The following is an 18,199-nucleotide window of genomic DNA, read 5'->3' on the forward strand; positions in this document are numbered from 1 at the left end:
CTGGTTAACGATGGAGCTGCCACCAGAAGGTGGATACCTGCCATCTTACAGGCTCACTCGGAGGTGACCCTGAAGAATAGTCATGAAGAAAAATCCTCCCACTGAACAGAACCTGGAGTAGTACATTTAGTTTACTACTTTTTCTGGATGAGAAATGGCCAGAACCACACATTTGTATTAAGTTATGGGTAGTTGCTACAGGCTTAACTGGATGGTCAGGAACTTGGAAGGAACAAGATTGAGAGACTGGTGACAAGCAAGTCTAAAGGAGAGGATGAGGCTTTAAGAATGGGTACGGGCTGTAAAAATGTTGTGCCCCATGTGAATGCTCACATATGATCCACTGCAGAAAAAGTGCTCAGTAATCAGGTAGGCAACAAGACACACCCTGTGGATATCAGTCAGTTTCCACAGCCACCCCAGTTCTCACTCAATCGCCCTTCAACAAAATGGCCATGGTGGCAGGGATGGAGTTCAAAAAAATGGACTTTTCCTTACCAAGGCTGGCCTGACTGCTGCAAGCCCTGAGGGCCTAATCAGCCCACGTAGAGAGCCCCTAATATGGCCATATTTACTAGTGAGGATAGCCAGCCACCTGGTGGCAGGTTGATAACATTGAACCTCTCCCATCATCCTCACTGGGATAGACATATGCTGGATACGGATTTGCATTCCCTGACCATGACGCCATCTACCAGAACTGAGGCAGGAGACAGATGGGCCCCAGGCTGAGCAGCTGGGGTTTGTCCCCTGTGGACAGATACTCCAAGTTGACGAGGAGGAAGTGAGCCCTGCCCAGATAAGAGGCCATATATTTCTCATTCCTGAGGTCAAGGAGACCCTCCTGACTATACAAGAGCAGAAAGGCTCCTTGGAGGTCAAAAGGGAGTGACGTCAACCTACCCACAGGCCTCTTCACTAGAATCCATCTTGGCTAAGAGATGCGCACACACAGGGGAGGACCCGAGATAAAACAAATACGGACTTAGAACCATGCAAAGCAAGTTGATTGGCCAAAGGAAACCCGGAAGAAATGCCCCATATAAGTGATTCAAACTACCACGAGGGCACGACTCTCTCTCTCTGAGGCCGCCTATGTGTCTATCCACACGTACTCTTTTTCCTCCTAATAAACACTTTGTTTCACTACTTCCCATTTCTTTGTGGAAATTCACTTTCTGCAAAGCCGTACAGGCCAGGGCCTTGTCACTGGCCACTGTTCCCTGGTGGTCTAGTGGCTAGGATTTGGGGCTCTCACTTCAGAAGCCTGACTTCAATCTTTGGCCGGGAACCAAAATCCTGCTTCATGCCACTGCAGGCCGAGGCCACCTGAGATCGGAACCGTCATCCACTGATTCACAGAAGGCCTTACCCACCATCATGACACCGGGCATGGCGTCACTTCTAATCAAGGTACTCTATTTCACAGCAAAAGAAGTAAGCAACGGACTCATGCCCATGGAACTTACTGGTCTTATAAGCAGATAAGGCAGGAGGGTTCATGAAGAAAGAGAGCCAGGCATGGCTTTCTTGACATAAGAGAAGCCTTTTTTGGCCTAAGCCATTTTGTGATCTAAGCCTGGCCACAATACTTTCCCTTGAACAGGTCTCCATAATTAATGACCTTACCAGAAGTGAGGGAAATGCAGGAACAAAGGAAATGCAGTCAAGAAACAATAGGTCAGGATCGTAGGGAAGATGGCGGAAGATTAAGATGCGGAGATCACCTTCCTCCCCACAGATACACCAGAAATACATCTACACGTGGAACAACTCCTACAGAACACCTACTGAATGCTGGCAGAAGACCTCAGACCTCCCAAAAGGCAAGAAACTCCCCACGTACCTGGGTAGGGCAAAAGAAAAAAGAATAAACAGAGACAAAAGGATACGGACGGTACCTGCACCAGCGGGAGGGAGCTGTGAAGGAGGAAAAGTTTCCACACACTAGGAAGCCCCGTTCGCGGGAGGAGACTGCGGGTGGCGGAGGGGGGGGGAGCTACGGCGCCGCGGAGGAGAGCGCAGCAACAGGGGTGCAGAGGGCAAAGCGGGGAGATTCCCGCACAGAGGGTCAGGGCCGACCGGCACTCACCAGCCCGAGAGGCTTGTCTGCTAACCCGCCGCGGCGGGCGGGGCTGCGAGCTGAGGCTCGGGCTTCAGTCGGAGCACCGGGAGAGGACTGGGTTTGGCGGCGGGAACACAGCCTGAAGGGGCTAGTGCGCCACAGCTAGCCGGGAGGTAGTCCGGGAAAAAGTCTGGAGCTGCCGAAGAGGCAAGAGACTTTTTCTTCCCTCTTTGTTTCCTGGTGCGCGAGGAGAGCGGATTAAGAGCGCTGCTTAAAGGAGCTCCAGAGACGGGCGCGAGCCGCGGCTAACAGCGCGGACCCCAGAGACGGGCATGAGACGCTAAGGCTGCTGTTGCCGCCACCAAGAAGCCTGTGTGCGAGCACAGGTCACTCTCCACACCCCCCCTTCCGGGGAGCCTGTGCAGCCCGCCACTGCCAGGGTCCCGGGATCCAGGGAAAACTCACCCAGAAGAACGCACGGCGCGCCTCAGGCTGGTGCAACGTCACGCCGGCCGCTGTTGCCACAGGCCCGCCCCGCGCTCCGTGCCCCTCCCTCCCCACCCCCACCCCCACCACCGCCAGCCTGAGTGAGCCAGAGACCCCGAAGCAGCTGCTCCTTTAACCCCGTCCTGCCTGAGTGAAGAACAGACGCCCTCCAGCGACCTACACACAGAGGCGGGGCCAAATCCAAAGCTGAGCCCCGGGAGCTGTGAGAACGAAGAAGAGAAAGGGAAATCTCTCCCAGCAGCCTCAGAAGCAGCGGATTAAAGCTCCACAATCAATTTGATGTACCCTGCATCTATGGAATACCTGAATAGACAACGAATCATCCCAAATTGAGGAGGTGGACTCTCAGAGCAAGATTTATGATTTTTTTTCCCCTTTTCCTCTTTTTGTGAGTGTGTATGTGTATGCTTCTGTGTGAGATTTTGTCTGTATAGCTTTGCTTCCACCATGTGTCCTAGGGTTCTATCCGTCCGTTTTTTTTCTTAAAAAAATTTTTTTTCTTAATAATTATTTTTATTTTAATAACTTTATTTTACTTTAGTTTCTTTCTTTCCTTCCTTCCTTCCTTCCTTTCTTTCTTTCTTCTCTTTCTCCCTTTTATTCTGAGCCGTGTGGATGAAAGGCTCTTGGTGCTGCAGCCAGGAGTCAGTGCTGTGCCTCTGAGGTGGGAGAGCCAACTTCAGGACACTGGTCCACAAGAGACCTCCCAGCTCCACACAATATCAAATGGTGAAAATCTCCCAGAGATCTCCATCTCAACACCAGCACCCAGCTTCACTCAACGACCAGCAAGCTACAGTGCTGGACACCCTATGCCAAACAACTAGCAAGGCAGGAACACAACACCGCCCATTAGCAGAGAGGCTGCCTAAAATCATAATAAGTCCACAGGCACCCCAAAACACACTACCAGACGTGGACCTGCCCACCAGAAAGACAAGATCCAGCCTCATCCACCAAAACACAGGCACTAGTCCCCTCCACCAGGAAGCCTACACAACCCACTGAACCAACCTTAGCCACTGGGGACAGACACCAAAAACAACGGGAACTACAAACCTGCTGCCTGCAAAAAGGAGACCCCAAACACAGTAAGATAAGCAAAATGAGAAGACAGAAAAACACACCGCAGATGAAGGAGCAAGATAAAAACCCACCAGACCTAACAAATGAAGAGGAAATAGGCAGTCTACCTGAGAAAGAATTCAGAATAATGATAGTAAAGATGATCCAAAATCTTGGAAATAGAATAGACAAAATGCAAGAAACATTTAACAAGGACCTAGAAGAACTAAAGATGAAACAAACAATGATGAACAACACAATAAATGAAATTAAAAATACTCTAGATGGGATCAATAGCAGACTAACTGAGGCAGAAGAACGGATAAGTGACCTGGAAGATAAAATAGTGGAAATAACTACTGCAGAGCAGAATAAAGAAAAAAGAATGAAAAGAACTGAGGACAGTCTCAGAGACCTCTGGGACAACATTAAACGCACCAACATTCGAATTATAGGGGTTCCAGAAGAAGAAGAGAAAAAGAAAGGGACTGAGAAAATATTTGAAGAGATTATAGTTGAAAACTTCCCTAATATGGGAAAGGAAATAGTTAATCAAGTCCAGGAAGCACAGAGAGTCCCATACAGGATAAATCAAAGGAGAAATACGCCAAGACACATATTAATCAAACTGTCAAAAATTAAATACAAAGAAAGCATATTAAAAGCAGCAAGGGAAAAACAACACATAACACACAAGGGAATCCCCATAAGGTTAACAGCTGATCTTTCAGCAGAAACTCTGCAAGCCAGAAGGGACTGGCAGGACATATTTAAAGTGATGAAGGAGAAAAACCTGCAACCAAGATTACTCTACCCAGCAAGGATCTCATTCAGAATTGATGGAGAAATTAAAACCTTTACTGACAAGCAAAAGCTGAGAGAGTTCAGCACCACCAAACCAGCTTTACAACAAATGCTAAAGGAACTTCTCTAGGCAAGAAACACAAGAGAAGGAAAAGACCTACAATAACGAACCCAAAACAATTAAGAAAATGGGAATAGGAACATACATATCGATAATTACCTTAAATGTAAATAGACTAAATGCTGCCACCAAAAGACACAGATTGGCTGAATGGATACAAAAACAAGACTCATATATATGCTGTCTACAAGAGACCCATTTCAGACCTAGAGACACATACAGACTGAAAGTAAGGGGATGGAAAAAGATATTCCATGCAAATGGAAACCAAAAGAAAGCTGGAGTAGCAATTCTCATATCAGACAAAATAGACTTTAAAATAAAGGCTATTACAAGAGACAAAGAAGGATACTACATAATGATCAAGGAATCGATCCAAGAAGAAGATATAACAATTGTAAATATTTATGCACCCAACATAGGAGCACCTCAATACATAAGGCAAATACTAACAGGCATAAAAGGGAAAATCGACAGTAACACAGTCATCGTAGGGGACTTCAACACCCCACTTTCACCAATGGACAGATCATCCAAAATGAAAATAAATAAGGAAACACAAGCTGTAAACTGATACATTAAACAAGATGGACTTAATTGATATTTATAGGACATTCCATCCAAAAACAACACAATACACATTTTTCTCAAGTGCTCATGGAACATTCTCCAGGATAGATCATATCTTGGGTCACAAATCCAACATTGGTAAATTTAAGAAAATTGAAATAGTATCAAGTATCTTTTCCAACCACAATGCTATGAGACTAGATATCAATTACAGGAAAAGATCTGTAAAAACTACAAACACATGGATGCTAAACAATACACTACTTAATAACGAAGTGATCACTGAAGAAATCAAAGAGGAAATAAAAAAATACCTAGAAACAAATGAGAATGGAGACACGACGACCCAAAACCTATGGGATGCAGCAAAAGCAGTTCTAAGAGGGAAGTTTATAAGAACACAATACTACCTTAAGAAACAGGAAACATCTCGAATAAACAAGCTAACCTTGCACCTAAAGCAATTAGAGAAAGAAGAACAGAATACCCCAAAGTTAGCAGAAGGAAAGAAATCATAAAAATCAGATCAGAAATAAATGAAAAAGAAATGAAGGAAACGATAGCAAAGATCAATAAAACTAAAAGCTGGTTTTTTGAGAAGATAAACAAAATTGATAAACCATTAGCCAGACTCATCAAGAAAAAAAGGGAGAAGACTCAAATCAATAGAATTAGAAATGAAAAAGGAGAAGTAACAACTGACACTGCAGAAATACCAAAGATCATGAGAGATTACTACAAGCAACTCTATGCCAATTAAATGGACCATGTGGAAGAAATGGACAAATTCTTAGAAATGCACAGCCTGCCAAGACTGAATCAGGAAGAAATAGAAAATATGAACAGACCAATCACAAGCACTGAAATTGAAACTGTGATTAAAAATCTTCCAACGAACAAAAGCTCAGGAGCAGATGGCTTCACAGGCGAATTCTATCAAACATTTAGAGAAGAGCTAACACCTATCCTTCTCAAACTCTTCCAAAATATAGCAGAGGGAGGAACACTCCCAAACTCATTCTACGAGGCCACCATCACCCTGATACCAAAACCAGACAAGGATGTGACAAAGAAAGAAAACTACAGGCCCATATCACTGATGAACATAGATGCAAAAATCCTCAACAAAATACTAGCAAACAATCCAACAGCACATTAAAAGGATCATACACCATGATCAAGTGGGGTTTATTCCAGGAATGCAAGGATTCTTCAATATATGCAAATCAATCAACGTGATACACCATATTAACAAATTGAAGGAGAAAAACCATATGATCATCTCAATAGATACAGAGAGAGCTTTCGACAAAATTCAACACCCATTTATAATAAAAACCCTGCAGAAAGTAGGCATAGAGGGAACTTTCCTCAATATAATAAAGTCCAGATATGACAAACCCACAGCCAACATTGTCCTCAATGGTGAAAAACTGAAAGCATTTCCACTAAGATCAGGAACAAGATAAGGTTGCCCACTCTCACCACTCTTATTCAACATAGTTTTGGAAGTTTTAGCCACAGCAATCAGAGAAGAAAAGGAAATAAAAGGAATCCAAATCGGAAAAGAAGAAGTAAAGCTGTCACTGTTTTGCAGATGACATGATACTATACATAGAGAATCCTAAAGATTCTGATTCACTTTGTTATATAGCAGAAACTAACACACCATTGTAAAGCAATTATACTCCAATAAAGATGTAAAAAAAAAAAAAGAAACAATAGGTCAGTGATAAAACAGGTTCCTAGTTCCTCCTCAAGAGACATACATAATAATATATCTTTGAGTTCTGCAGGAACTAAGGCCTCCACCCAGGTGGAGGATGGAATGATGACGTTGACCCTCCTGACTTCAATCAACTAAAGCTTGGACTCTGTCAACTTCTGCCCTAATTCTACGCTGAATTCTCTTCTACTCACGTCCCTTCATGAATATGCATGTACCCTTACCTTAAAACTTCCCCAATCTTGCTGTTTGGGGAGACATTGCTTTGGGAAAGATCCCTGGTGTTGTCCTTACTTGCTGCAAGTAATAAATCATTCCTTCTCCCAATCTTTGGCTTGGTTGTGTCTTTTGGCTCAACACCCACCAAGAGGTGAACCCAGTTTTGGGGTAACAGTCTTATCATATATGCCATACCCAGTAGAGCTGACCTAGTGGAAAGGTAGAATGGCTTATTGAAGACTCAGTCATGGCATTTGAGAGACAAATCCACGAAAGGATGTGGTTCTGTCTTATAGGATGTAGTACATGCTTTCAAAGGGGAGCAGAATTTGCCACCCCCAAATATGCCTCTTTGACATAAGGATTATGTTGAGCTAGTTATTTTAAAGAAACTACAGGACTTCCCTGGTGTCGCAGTTGTTAAGAATCCTCCTGCCAATGCAGGGGACATGGGTTCTAGCCCTGGTCCGGGAAGATCCCACAAGCCGCAGAGCAACTACTACTGTGTTGCCACAACTACTGAGCCTGCACTCTAGAGCCTGTGAGCCACAACTACTGAGCCCACGTGCCACAATTACTGAAGCCCATGTGCCTAGAGCCTGTGCTCCGCAGCAAGAGAAGCCACTACAATGAGAAGCCCGGGCACCGCAACAAAGAGTAGCCCCTGCTCACCACAACTAGAGAAAGCCCGTGCGCAGCAACGAGGACCCAACGCAGCCATAAATAAATAAATAAATTTATTAAATAAATAAAATGGTAAAATATTAAAAAAAAGAAACTACACACACGGGAGAAGCTCTGAAAACAGAATAAAAGTTACCCTTTTGTAAGAGACATTTACATTTGTAAGGAAAATCTCTGTTGTAAGCTTGTCTTCCTGGCTGTACCGGGAAGAAGAGAATGACTAAACCTCTAGAAACTCTTATCAATGTAGAAGGACATGGACTTAAAGCTGCATAACAACCATCCCCTTGTTTGCCGTGCCATCCTCACCCTCAACATCTTCTTTTGTGTTTAGCTGGAGATGATATTTAAGGTGGTGGCATGGGCCATTTCAGGGAGTTATTCAGTTTTCCTGGGTATCTCTCTTGTATACAGGAGGTATACATGTTATTAAACTTCTGTTGGTGGTATTTTTTTTTCTCCAGTTAATCTGTCTTTTTTTACAGGGTGGGGTCGGGGGGGCTCTCAGCCAATAACATAGAAAGGGTAGAAGGAAAATTGTTAGGGGAACCACTGACTGAAACCGCCCACCCTGGCCAGACAAGATAGTAGCCACTTTCATGAGTTTCTTGACAACAGGAGGTCCTGGTAAGGAACGTGGAACTAACAAGCTACCACAACCCGGAAGAATTCGGGAAAGGTCAAAAGGAGAGAGGAGATGCGAAGCCCATATGTCCTACCAACCTCCCAGAATCCTTCTCGCTGGACTCCGTCTTGACTGAGCAATGAGTGCACCACCAGGAAGGACCCTGAGTCAGAATGACTGGCCAGAGACAACCCGGAAACTAACCCCATTACCGTAGAACCCGATACTGCAAGCCACATTGCAGAGCAGCTCTCCTATGTTCCCTCACCCTGCTGCTCTCCACCCAGTCACCCCTTCCCAATAAAGTCTCTTGCTTTGCCAACACGTGTGTCTCCTCGGACAATTCATTTCTTAGTGTTAGACAAGAGCCCACTCTCGGGCCCTGGAAGGGGTCCCCCTTCCTGCAACAAAATTACTTTTCTTCCTCTACACTTTGAATCAGTACAAGACGCCATCTCTCCCACAGCCACAGGTCCAGAAATTGAGGGGTAAAAGGGGAAGAGGATCCTCTCACTCTTACACCTAATAATCCACCCCTAAAATCACTGCTTTCCTGTCCCAGCAACTTCATGATCTGCTGGCTTGGAGGTCTTAGTTCCCAAGGGGAGAATGTTTCTACCAGGAAGCACAACAATGTTTCCACTGAATTAGATGAGAGTGAATTGACCTGGTACCTGGCCACACTGTGTGATCCTTACGCCACTAAACCAAAGGCAGAGAAAGGGGGCACTCTACTGGTTGAAATGATTAATTCGCATTATCAAGAGGAAAACAGGTTGTTGGTACACAGTGGAGTCAAGAACTATGTCTGGAACCCAGGAGTTTCTCTGGAGTAACTCTCAGCATTTCCATGTCCAACAGCAAAGATGAATGGAAAAATACAGCAACCCCCCAAAATCAGACAGGACTTTTGAGGACTCAGGACCTTCAAGAATGACGATATGGATCTCCCAGCTATGTATAGAACCTTGGCTTGCCTGTATCTTTCACCAAGTTCCTTGGCCACTCAACAAGCCATGCCCATGTGCAACGGAGAAGGACCCTATGGTGCTTGCCCCCCATGTCCTCAGGCTGCATTTTGTCTGTGGAAAAACTTTAGCCAAAGAATAAGTTTAATCAGAGAAGTGAGAAAATGCAGAAACAGAGGAAAACAGTCACAGGAGACCAAATAATAATAGTTTAGTCAGTAAGCAAAGTCAAGGACCTTTAGTTCCTCCTTAAGGGCTATAGGTAATATTCTGAGCCATATCCTGTGAGCTGTCTTATACTGAAACCCTCACCAGGTGAGGTGAGGACCTAACTACGTGAGGACCAGGCTGTAGCCATGACATACGCTGCCACAATTCCAAGAATTGGCCTCAAAGAAATGGAAACAAACCGACCCTGGAACTGAAGATTAACTGTACCTAAAACAATCGAGATGATGCAGGTCAGACCACTGATGACCAATTTCAAGATGACTGTCAGAGCTGACTGCGCTGTTTCTGCAGGTAGCCGCCTTGCTCTGTCTATAAAGGCTCTTGCTTCCTGATTGTCGGAGTTGGATGCGAGTCGGCCTTTGAACAGGCGTCCGCCCTCCCTGCCTCCAGTTGCGGGCCTCCGAAATAAAGCAACCTTTCCTTTCCTACCGACCCTTGTCTCTCGACAATTGGCTTTCCAGCAGCGAGCAGCCGGACCTTGGTAACACATGGACCAGCTCTTGTTACCAGGAAGAGCTAAATCAGACTCCATGTTGGATCTGTTTCTTTTATTTTAACCTTTGCTTCCCGTTGCTTTTGTTCACTAAAAGGATACTCTCTATACATAATGGCCTGCCTTGGGGAACCCTGCCCCTCTGCCTGAATGTTAAACAAAAGTGCCTTTGTTCAGGGAAACATCCTGACCCTGTCCACTTGTGAATGGCTGCAAGAAAGAAGAAATTAACACATCCCCTCCCTGAGGCTGGCCATCCCAGGAGATATTTGCAAGATTTATGGCCTTTTTACTTTACTTCCTCACCCCCTCCCCCTCTCTGTTCCATCAAAGAAACTGGCATCCAAACCCCGATAAGATGGGTTTTTTTGGAGATATTAGTCTCCCATCTTTTCCGTCTGCGGCTTTCCGAATAAAGTCATGTTCCTTGCCTCAACACCTTGTCTCCCGATTTACTTGCCTGTGGTATGGCGAGCAGAGCGAACTTGGACTCCGTAACACTCTGGGCAGCACCCTCTGGCAGGTGTCTCTACCACCAGCCGCATCCTCTCCCAAGAGGTCTTAATCTCAGCATTTGGTGGGGTGGGAGCCTGCTTAGTCCCTTCTGTGCTGACGCCTCCTCTGCCCTTGGGGTCACAGCTGCATTTGCATTCACTACGACAATGCTGCTTAGGGTCTTTTATCACCTTTACCACCTTTTACTAGTTAAAAATCCTCTTTAATATTTAATAAGAAACGGGAAATGTTTGTTCCCTGTTCAAATATTGGTGAGGTTTCTGCCTCCTGTTTGGACTCTGCGTGCTACATCAATACAATAAATACAAACAACAACCTAAACTTAACCTGTTTCTTTATATTCTGCAACGCGTCCCATTTAACAGACCTCAGTGACTCACCCTTCCAGCCTGGAAATGCAATCCTTTACCCTTTCCAACACCAAGCAGCTCCTTTTTACTACTCAGCTGCATTTTTCAATAAGCCTGACCACATATGTTCTTTCCTTTCTTCCCACTTTAAGCAAAAGATCTGTGGTAGGTGGTAAATTATGAATGTGAGTAGGTTTTATGATAAATATATAATGTTACATGTCAATTATATCTCCAAACTAGAAAAAAAAAATAGAGGTGCAAAAAAAACCCCACCCCAAATACATATATCTTCAGGATATGATTTAGAAACTTGGAATAATGTTTTCAGCTATTCCATCTGATGCCATAATATTATAGTAATACAGTATGATATTTTAAAACCAGGTTCAAGAATTTTATAGATACCTCCTCCAGGGTGTCTAGAAATAATATTAGTGCCTATTTACTGTGTTAAAGAGAAAACCACAGGCTTTACTCGTTCTAAAGCCCATGATACCAAATCTAGACTTAATACTTGACTTAATTGCAGTTTCAACCTTCCCCAGAAATGTACTCCTAATCAACCAGTCTGGAATTTTCTGGTCAGCACCAAGAAGATAATCTGTCACGGGGGTGTGGGGGGCTCTCCATTCCGCCCCCAGAGGAAGAAGAGGCAATCTGCATGATAAAACCCCTGCCTTTCCCTTTCCCGCAAAAGATAAGCCCTAGCCTAAAAGCAATGCTTTCTTCTCCTTCACGAATAGCTCTTTTTCCTATAGAAACCTCCCATTTTGTACAACCCCCTTGGAGCACCCTTCTAATTGCTAGATAGAATGCTGCCCAATTCACGAATCACCTAATTAAACCAATTAGATCTTCAAATCTACTGGGTTGAATTTTATTTTTTAACAATTGAATGCGGACTTCCCTGGTGGTGCAGTGGTTAAGAATCCTCCTGCCAATGCAGGGGACACGGGTTCGAGCCCTGGTCCCAGAAGATCCCCCACGTGCTGCGGAGCAACTAAGCCTGCGAGCCACAACTACTGAGCCCGCGTGCTGCAACTACTGAAGCCGCACGCCTAGAGCCCGTGCTCTGCAACAAGAGAAGCCACCGCAATGAGAAGCCCGGGCACCGCAACGAAGAGTAGCCTCCGCTGGCCGCAGCTAGAGAAAGCCCGCACACAGCAACGAAGACCCAACGCAGCTAAAAAACAAAACAAAACAAAACAATTGAACGCTTAACTTGTCCCATGTGCTTAGTCAAGATATACGTCTTAATACACACACACTTTCTTCTCAGGTTATCTACCTTTCTTGTTCTGAAGATATGGAAGCTGAGGCTCAAAGATTGTTAAGTACAGTAAATCCCCTAATACGAACCTTCAAGTTGCAAAGGTTAATCTAAAAATCACAAGCCTGGGAATTCCCTGGTGGTCCAGTGGTTAGGACCCCACGCTCTCACTGCCAAGGGTGCTGGTTCAATCCCTGGATAGGGAACTATGATCCCACAAGCCACATGGCATGGCCAACAAAAACCAAACAAAAAACCACAAGCCTGAAGTGACAGAGTCTTACCCTCCATCCCTGGTGAGAACAGGCCTATGGCTCTACTATCCCTAACTGGTCCTAACTTTTTGAATGACTGATTTAGAGAATTCTGGCTCATTCAGAATCTAAGTGCAACATGAAAGTTCATTCTTCAGCTTCCCATCAAATTCCAAATGTGTCTAATTTTAGATAACAACCCCTCTGCCTAGAATGGAAACCAACATCACAACAAACTAAGTGGTTCCTACACAGTCCCTATTTACAGGTTTAACAATTTGATTTCTGAATAATAGCTTAGTTATTATGCATAAAATACAGTCTTGGAAAAATAGCAATTACAGGGTTTTTTTCAAACAAATTAGATACAAAATTAACATGTTAACTTATAGAAAATAGATCCATGAATATTTATTAATAGAATGCAATGACACGTCTCACTAAATCCTAGAATAATCTATCCTAACAAATGCTCATTAATGAATTAGTCAAAGAAAGTGGCATTAAAGTGCACCAAACTTTCACTATGGTGTACTGCTCAATTTTAACTAAGGAAAATATTGCTTCCACCTTTTTCCTCTTCAAAGGGCACACAACTTTGATGTGCCCCAAGGCTCACACACTGCCTGGGTGATCTGACCAAGTTTCCCAGCTCTAGATCCATCTTTGTGCCAATTACCCCCACAATGGTACAGCCATCCTGGGCCTCTCTTCTGAACTTTAGGCTTTAAAGGTAGCAGAATATGGTACCCCGAAATATGCCCCTTTAGCATAAGGATTATTTTGAGCTAATTATTTTTGAGGAACTGCAGACACAGGTGAAGCCCTGGAAACAGAGTAGAAGTTACCCATTTGTAAGAGAAATTTACATTTATAAAGGAACTCTCCATTTGTAAGTGTCTTCCTCTCCTACCAGGAAGATGGTTCTAACTCACAAAAGAATCTTATTAAAGGAGAAGACACCCCTTTAAATCTGCATAACAGACCTTACCCTTTTTTGCTGGACTTCTTGGTAACCTCCCATAACTGGCCTCCCTCCACCCTCCATCTTTCTTTTGTATTCAGCTGAAGATGGTATTTAAAGCCGTGGCTTGGGCCATCTTGGAGTTTTACTCATTTTTCCTGGGTAACTCCTAGGTATACATGAGACATGCATGTTAATAAACTTGTTTGTTTTTCCTCTTGTTAATCTTTTATAACCGGGGCTGTCTCAGCCAAGAACTCAGAAAAGTACAGGGTAAATTACTGTCCCTTCTCTAAACACTCACATAACCAACTACCAACTTAACAGCCCAGATGGATGGCTAAGAGTTACATCTGAGATATTATGTCCAAAAGTAAGCTTATGATATTCCCCCCAAGGCTATTCGTGTCCTAGTTTTCTCCATCCCAGTTCATGGCAACTCCATCCTTCCAGTTAGCCAGCTCCCACTCTGTGCCTATCAGTCCTACCTTCAACATAGATCTAGAACCTGACGAGTCTCACCACCTCCAACTCCTGCTACCACCACGGTCATTTTTCACCAAGCATATTGTCCTAGTCCCTTAACTGGTTTCTCTGTTTCTACCCCTGTCCTCACTATAGTCTCATATCAAAGCAATTGCCAGGATAATTCTGTTGAAAGATAAACCAGATTATGTCATTCCTCTCCTCCAATCCCCTCATGTCTTCCCATCTGTGACAGTGTGATTTATAATAAACATATATATATTTTGGTCTTCATCCGTGCTTCCTGCCTCACAGCAGCCCAAATCCTTGGAATTTCCTAAGCGACAAGCACCATGAGAGAACCTTTTGTTATACTGATAATATTTGGTCTTCTGTCCTCAGTTTCTGAAATAGTGGAAAAAGGTGAACGGGGTGTCTTTGGCTATTCGTGAGAAGCCCCTTTCAACCACACCTGATTTTATGGGAATGAGGTGACTTTTGAAAAGCCCCTAAGGATGGGGGGGTTGCCAGGGGAACCAACAATGATGAGAGGGTTAGAACTTTCCATCCCAACCCCCAATTCCTCTGGAGAGGGCTGGAGGTTGAATCAATCACAAAAAGTCAATGATTGCACCAATTCTGCCTATGCAGTGAAGCCTTCATAAACATCCCTGAATTACAGGGTTCAGAGAGCTTCCAGGTTGGTGAACAAGAATGAACTCATGTGCTAGGAGGGTGGCGCACCCCAAACTCCACAGGGACAGAAGCTCTCGTGCTCCAGACCCTTCCAGACCTCGCCCTATGTATCTCTTCCTCTGGCTCTTCATTCATATCCTTTAATATTCTCTGTAATAAACCAGTAACCGAGTAGGTAAACTGGATTCTTGAGTCCTGTGAGCCACTCTAGCAAATCAACTGAACTTGAGGAACCTCTGAGTTATAGCTGGTTGTCAGAAGCACAGGTGACAACCTGGACTTGCAATTGGCCTCTGAAGAGGGAGGACAGGGGCAGTCTTGTGGGACTGAGCCCTTAACCTATGGAATCTGACACTATCTCCAGTTAAACTACAGGACACAAGAACAAAATAGTGGCTACCAGTAGGGAGAGGGAAAGAGGGAGGGGCAACACAGGCGTAGGGGATCAAGAGGTACAAACTATTAAGTTAGCTACAGGATATAATGTACAACATGGGGAATATAGCCAATATTTTATAAGAACTGTAAGAAGAGTAACATTTAAAAATTGTGAATCACTATATTGTACACCTGTAACTTACATAATATTGTACAGCAACTATACTTCAATTAAAAATAAATAAATAAGCAAACTACAGGACACACCCAGTGTCTGCTGAGAATTGGAGAATTGCTTGGCAGTGTTGAAAAAACACATCTGACCACCTCATTCAAGGTCAATGCTGAAGTCCTTACAAGGATCTAGGTCCCAGGCCATCCGGCACCATCCCCTTACCTCTGACCTCATCTCCACTGCTCTCTCCTCCCCCCACTGCTCCAGCCTCCTGGTGACACCCACGCCCACTCTCTTCTGCTTCCTGTCTTGCCTGGAACACTTTGTTCCCTGAGAGGGTTCCCCCTCCAGCCTGCAGGTCTTCCCCCCAAAGTCATCTCCAAGAAGCCTTCCTTGACCACAGTATCTAAAATTACAACCTCCTTCCCCACTCCACACACTATTTCTTCGGCTCTGTTTCCCCCTTAGCACTCACCACCACTTAACTTATTTATTATAGAGTCTGCTTGTCTATCGCTGGTTTCCTGACTAGAACTAAACTTCACAAAGGACACGCTTATGTTGGTTTGTGGACTGCTGCTTCCTCATGGGCTGATTCTTCCCTCATTCCGGGACTGCAGTCAGTACTGAGCCTCTCCCACTCACACCAGACACCTGAGAACCAGCACAGTCTCCCCCCCCCACCCCACCCCCCAGCACCGCAGGTGAAGAGAAACTCACACGCGCATCAGTGGTTCCTTTGTTCACGCAACAAGCACTAACTGAGGCCCTGGCACTGTCAGTCTGGCCGCTGAGCACCGCCAGTGCGTTTTGCTGGAGAAGCTCCCCACCACGGAATGCTCCGGAACCCAGGGCAGGATGTCATTCCTCTCAGTCAACCACTAGAACAGGTGAGACACTGTGCCCACCGAGCTTACCATCCGCTGCTGCCAATATGTATTTTCACAACCACCAATCAACCAGGTTCTGATCCCTTTTAACAAACGCACCCACTTAATACAGTTGAGCGGAGGCAGCTGGTCTGGCGGCACCATTTCACTGCGTCGGTCCCCACCACTGGGCTTTGGTCCCTTCTTCCCATTCGGGAGCGGCCTCAGTGGGCGGGGCTTGCCTCTCAGCCAGCCCACCGGGCACCACGAGGCCCTTGTCTTAGGGCCTCCACAGCAGCTAACCTAGTGCAGGCCACTTACGGATTTCAAAAGGTTTTTAGAAAGAAAAGTACCTTTTTTTTTTTTTTCCCCAAGAAACGTCAGCTCTACATTATCCAAATAAAACTGGAGCAGAGGGGGCAAAGAAGGATTATGAGATGGAAAAACTATAGAAAAAGGTCAGTAACAGTTATATTGGCAAACACTTCTGTGGTACTATGTACGCTATATATATGACATTCTTCCAAACACTCAGATTAACTCACTGGATGCTCGCTATGAACTATTAAGGAGGCACTATGCGCCATCATCACCATCGCGGCTGTTTCCCCTTTGAGATAACGAGGCACAGAGAAGTTAGCTAACTCGCCCAACTCTTGGGGCCTGTAGCGTGTCATTAGGATTCGAACCCAGGCAGTCTGGCTCCAGAGTCCGTGCTTAGTGTACAGTAGTACATTTTAGAAATCAAAACAGCAGCCCTGTGGCCTGGAGCCAAGAGCCCGGGGAGCGGTGGAGCGCGGGAAGGAGCGCGGGGCGCCGTGTTGACCTGAGGGAGGGGCAGGCAGCGCGGGCCGGGGCGCCGCAGCTCGCGCCGGTCACCTGGGGCTGAACTGGAATTGTTCAATAGTGGACTCGAGGTTCTCGATGATCCTCCAGCACTCCTCGGTCTCATGCGCGTCGGCACAGCTCTCCATCGAAGCCGCGGTGGTGGCAGCTGGGCCGGGCGCCTCCCGCCTAGTCCAGGACCCGGCGTCCGTTGCCATGGCGACTCCCGGGGAACCGGCAGAGCGCCGGAATCCTGGGGGCGCGGGCGCGACGGGCGGCCTGGAGACTGCCCGGGAGTCGACCCGCTGCCGCTTCCACTGCCCGCCTGGCTCACGGCTTCCTGTTCTCGGTGCGCACGGGCCAGGCCGCCGCTGACATGTCCCCAGGGGAGCTGGACTCCTGTAGATAACCCTGCGGCAGCCAACCACGCCCCGAACTCTTCCGCGCCTTCTCCTGTGCTAAAGCTCTGAGCTCAGCCTCCTGCGAGGCCCGCGCACTTGGGGGGAGTGGATGCCTGAACTCCTTTCCTACGTCAGCACCCCTCTCCTCGCGACATTAGATGGAAGCTCGACGGCCCTCGCTTTCCTGACCTTCCTCCCTATGCTAAAGGTCATCTTCCGGGAGGATGAAAAATAGTGCACCCATCTAATAACGATGCCCTTTGCATAATGAGCCTTGGGCTCTCAGAGCAATCCCATAATAAGAGGGAAGCAGGCAGCCTGATGAATTGTCTATACCTGCCAGTTGGCCACAAACGTAGGTGTTCGTGGACAAAAAATTTTTTTGCAGAGATTAATCAGGTTTACATTCCTATTTAATATAAAAGGTCAGAACTAACGCATCGTTTTAAGCTATACCGTGTTGTGTGGAATTCATTTTTACTGCTTCTACAATAATAAGTTCCTTATAGTGAAACTGTTGCTAATCCTTTATTTTAAATTAGGTACCACTCATTGACAATGATAGCAAACATCTATTCTGATATCATCAATATGTCATTGCCTGGTTTTTGAAGTAAGTAATTTCAGTTTAGAACTAAGCATTTCAATCTGTTGTCTACAGGAAAAGAAAATATTTTCTTCTCTCTCATAATAATTATGTAAAAAGAAGTTACTTTGGTATTGGATGCTCAAAATACAAAGAATAAATCACTATAAATCACTGTAGCACTATCACTACTCTAATATTTAAAGACAAAGATGAAAAGTCCCAAATGCCAAACAAAATTCATAACCAGTGTCAACACAGTCTTCCATGACTGTGTACATGTACAATAGTACATTTTAGAAATCAAAACAGTAGTACATTTTTCCTTTGGGAAGTTGAAGAAAGGAGAAAAAGAGCTATTTTTACTCT

General features: G+C 45.2%; 2 protein-coding genes across 3 annotated transcripts in view; one reads left to right on the plus strand and one right to left on the minus strand.

The window, feature by feature from the left end:
- The window catches only part of C2H10orf67 (chromosome 2 C10orf67 homolog), a 103,830-nt gene extending 86,289 nt beyond the window's left edge, over positions 1–17,541 (minus strand). The window contains 2 exon segments of the mRNA XM_073799913.1: positions 16,898–17,301; positions 17,434–17,541. Coding sequence (XP_073656014.1) covers positions 16,898–17,301; positions 17,434–17,541 — 512 coding nt within the window.
- The window catches only part of LOC141278109 (uncharacterized), a 56,762-nt gene continuing 54,438 nt past the window's right edge, over positions 15,876–18,199 (plus strand). The window contains exons 1-3 of one of the 2 annotated variants that reach the window (XM_073801648.1): positions 15,876–16,039; positions 16,394–16,476; positions 17,787–17,857. The gene's annotated coding sequence lies outside the window, so the exon portion shown is untranslated. The remainder of the gene's footprint in view (positions 16,040–16,393; positions 16,477–17,786; positions 17,858–18,199) is intronic. The other variant, XM_073801647.1, reaches the window with a different exon arrangement.

The sequence above is a fragment of the Tursiops truncatus genome, chromosome 2, assembly GCF_011762595.2.
Source record: "Tursiops truncatus isolate mTurTru1 chromosome 2, mTurTru1.mat.Y, whole genome shotgun sequence".
Lineage (NCBI taxonomy): Eukaryota > Metazoa > Chordata > Mammalia > Artiodactyla > Delphinidae > Tursiops > Tursiops truncatus.